This window comes from Balaenoptera borealis, assembly GCF_965194805.1.
Source record: "Balaenoptera borealis genome assembly, chromosome: 8".
Lineage (NCBI taxonomy): Eukaryota > Metazoa > Chordata > Mammalia > Artiodactyla > Balaenopteridae > Balaenoptera > Balaenoptera borealis.
Genome location: NC_138865.1, coordinates 64,933,971 through 64,937,349, shown reverse-complemented (window position 1 = coordinate 64,937,349; position 3,379 = coordinate 64,933,971). Strand labels below are relative to the sequence as shown.

The 3,379-nt window shown below is 43.4% G+C and overlaps 1 protein-coding gene across 1 annotated transcript; it reads right to left on the bottom strand.

Annotated features, from left to right (window-relative positions):
• Positions 1-440: 440 nt before the first annotated feature.
• DMAC1 (distal membrane arm assembly component 1) lies at positions 441-2,426 on the bottom strand. The gene is made up of 2 exons (XM_082400878.1): positions 2,096-2,426; positions 441-1,220 (listed from the first exon to the last, which is right to left on the bottom strand). The coding sequence occupies exons 1-2, from the start codon at positions 2,367-2,369 to the stop codon at positions 1,156-1,158; spliced, it is 339 nt and encodes a 112-aa protein (XP_082257004.1). The 5' UTR covers positions 2,370-2,426; the 3' UTR covers positions 441-1,155.
• Between the last annotated feature and the right edge of the window lie 953 nt (positions 2,427-3,379).

Here is a 3,379-nt window from a genome sequence, read left to right as displayed (position 1 = left end):
TGCAGTGTCTTCTCAATTGCACAGATATATAACCATCCATGCCATGAATTCTGGTGTAGACAATGCAAGAGACTTATTGTCATTTGTGAGTCTTAAAAGACTTGGGCCCTTCTTTACAATATTAGAAAAATTTCCCTAAAGGTACTCTACTTACTCAACCTATCATTCAAAATTTACACGTTGTGATTGGCAGTTAAATTTCAGAGTACTTTTCTGCTCTGAAAAATAGCTACATGTAACTTTATAGAGAAGCCATAGCATTTCAGAAATAAATTAAAAAACTGGTTGGAAGCAGACTTCTCTTAAAAAGAAAGTGTTTAATATTAAGTTCTCTCAAAAGCAACTCAATTTCATCATAGAAACCTTTCCTGTGCTTGTGGAAAAAGAACCAAACCCCCCCCCATCCCCCCACCCCCCCCCACACACAAAGCACAAAAGACTTTGACTTTCTCTCAAATATTTCAGTACTTGAGCTTTTTATTTTATGCTGATTTTTATGATTATCTAATTGTTTCATAAAGGTAATTCTTGCCTCTCTGGAACAATCCTAGTTCTGAAAGACAAGAACAGCTGGACAAGAACAAGTCCTAAGTCTATCACTGACTTGCTGAATGACCCTGGGCAAATCACTAGGACTCTGTTTTTTAAGGTTCACTTACCAACAATGAAATAACCACCTCAGAGTAGCTGGGAAACTCTCACAAGGTCATGGATCTGACAATGCCTTGGGAAGTGTGAGCAGTACACAGATAAATGTTTTATGCACTTCTGCCTATTGCATGATGCCTATCCAGGATGAGGTGGATAGTAGGTGTTGACCCAACCACAGGAGAAGTAGAAAGAACTCTTTAAAATAACTTAGGTCACTTTCTCATTTGGTTTATCATTTCCTCTATATTTTTTAAAAATTATACCCTCAAATAACACAAAGAACCTCTTCTCTGAGGGACTTATTGGCCCCTGTGGAACCTGCGAAGAAGGCCACAAACACTTATGGCCAACGAATGACAACCCATGTTTGTCTCTTCAGTCTTATAGTATCTGCAGGACTGAAGTCTGTCAGTGTCCATGCGTCTGTCCAGAACATGCATACGCCCCATGCTTGCTCTGTGTGTCACGGGGATGCCGAGAGATGACAAATTCAATGGTGGTACTTCAACCAGCGCGGAAGGCCTTCCCTTTGGGGTCTGACAGGATGACTACACCCCAGCAAGCAATGCCTAGGGAAAAAACAACAGTACTTTATTCTTTATGTTGTACTTCAATTTACCAGGTGCTTTCATATATATCAACTTATTTAACCCTCACAATACTCCTTGAAGATACAATTACCATTATTTCTATCTTACAGAAGAGTGAAGCTCAGGAAAGGAAAGTTGAGAGAAAAAAAAATTGTTACTTCCCCAAAGCAAGAAAGTTACTAAAAGGGAATTGATCTGGATAATCTAATTAAGAAGGTAAGAGATCTGAAAACTTAAAATTCTATTCACTCAGTTGGTCTGAAGAGCTAAAAGAATCACTACATTTTACTGGAAGACAGCTTGACAATCACGTAGTATTGTTACAAATAAGAACTGCGGGCCACAGTACCCAATGGTAGACCTAGTAATGTGGGCTTTGAACCCATGTCTACAATCTACCTTCAAAGCCAAAGTTCTTAAACCAAGGTCAAGTGCCCTCACTCAGGCCTTCTCCACAATCTACAGAAGAAGCATGGGTTTTGGTAACACATAAGCCTGGGAATCAAAGGCTAGCTGTGTCATATCCTGGGTGTCTGACTTCGAACTCTCTGTGCCTAGGTTTGTTCAACAGGAAAATAGTACTACTATATTCATACCTATCTTTAATAGCTTTTGGTAGGATTAAAAAGATTGAGGCTAGTAAGAGTTCTCAAAAAAATGTTGTGATTTAAGAAAAAAGAAAGAAAGAAAAGCTTCCCAACAACTTTTTCTCCCCACCCCCATCTTAGGGGGTGGGGGTGGGGGGGAAATGCCTGCCGCCACGTGACCAACCCGGGCGCCCCGCCCCCGCCCACGTGGATGCGCCCCTCTTCTCCCTCTTCCCCCAGCCCAAGGGTAGTGCCCCGAACTCTCACTGATGCCGAAGACCATCTGCGCAATAGTTCCTGGACCCGGGGGGTATCCCAGCTTCATGGGCTTCCGTGCCGCCCAGTACACGTACCCGCCCGCCCCTATCAGCCCGGACCCGGAGAGCACGCGACAGCTCCAGCAGTTATTAAATAGAGGGGCTTCTGCTGGAGAGGTCGGCGCTCCGGGTGCAATGACGGGCGCGGGGTTGGCGGAGGAGGCGACCTCAGGAGGCGCAACGCCCTTGACTGGCTCAAGTGGCTGGGAAACGAAAGAATCCATGACTAGGAGGTCGGCCTCAGCCGTAGGAACCTTCCCACGAACTGACGTAAAAGATGTGCCCGGAAACAGAGCGCTGGCGCGCTGCACCGGAAGCAGCCCGAGGGCCGCTGGGAAATGCAGTTCTTGCTTGCCTCGGAGGCGGGAAAAGACAGAGGTGGACTGCTAACGCGGGTGTGCTGTGGCGAAAACCTTGGCCATGACGGAGGCCAGTTTTTTTTCCCTCCCAGTCCTTTTAAGAATTTAGCCAACTCCCTAAATGTCTCAACTCGCAGTCTCCTTAGAGGAAAAGTCTGGGTTTCTAAGTGTCCTGTCTAACAGGAAAGGTGAGACCTCGGGCATGTCACTTCACCTGTTTGTGTGTTTGACTTAAAAAGGTTGGAGGTGTTTGACTTAACAAGAGTTAAGTAGTTTGTGCCTGACTGTATGCTAGACACTTTGCTAAGCGATTATCTGCATTATGTCATTTGCTATTCCCGACCCAACACTGTATCAGTTTCCCAGTACATGACAAAACTGGTTAGGTGACATAGCTATAGTAGACCCAATGTCTGTGTGAAGATAGAGTCAAATTTCTTAAACGCTACCTGTACATAATGTGAAGGGACTACACAAATATAAGACAGGTATTAAAAATGGGTTTGAATTACCTGCATAAACACTTTTAATTTCGCTGTAGCATTTTTCATCCCACCTTTCCTTTCTTTCGGGTAGGGTTGGGCATATGTTTCTTGTGCTGGGTTGTTCTCAGAGGATTATTGGTAAGAACAAAGGCATTTAGAATTCAGAGGTTTCTGTTAGGGGAGGTGGGCGAAAGTAGGATTAATTTCAGGTTTGAACTTTTCTACTTTAGAATGGCTTAAAAAATTTACATGATAAAAAGAAATTCACTCTTCACCTTTCTAAAACGGGGATGTGATTTTGGGAAGACTAAAAAGAAGACAAATATAAAGATATGGTTAAATAGGAGAAAATAAAGTAGTGAGAATACTAGATTGCCTGCTGCTTAATTT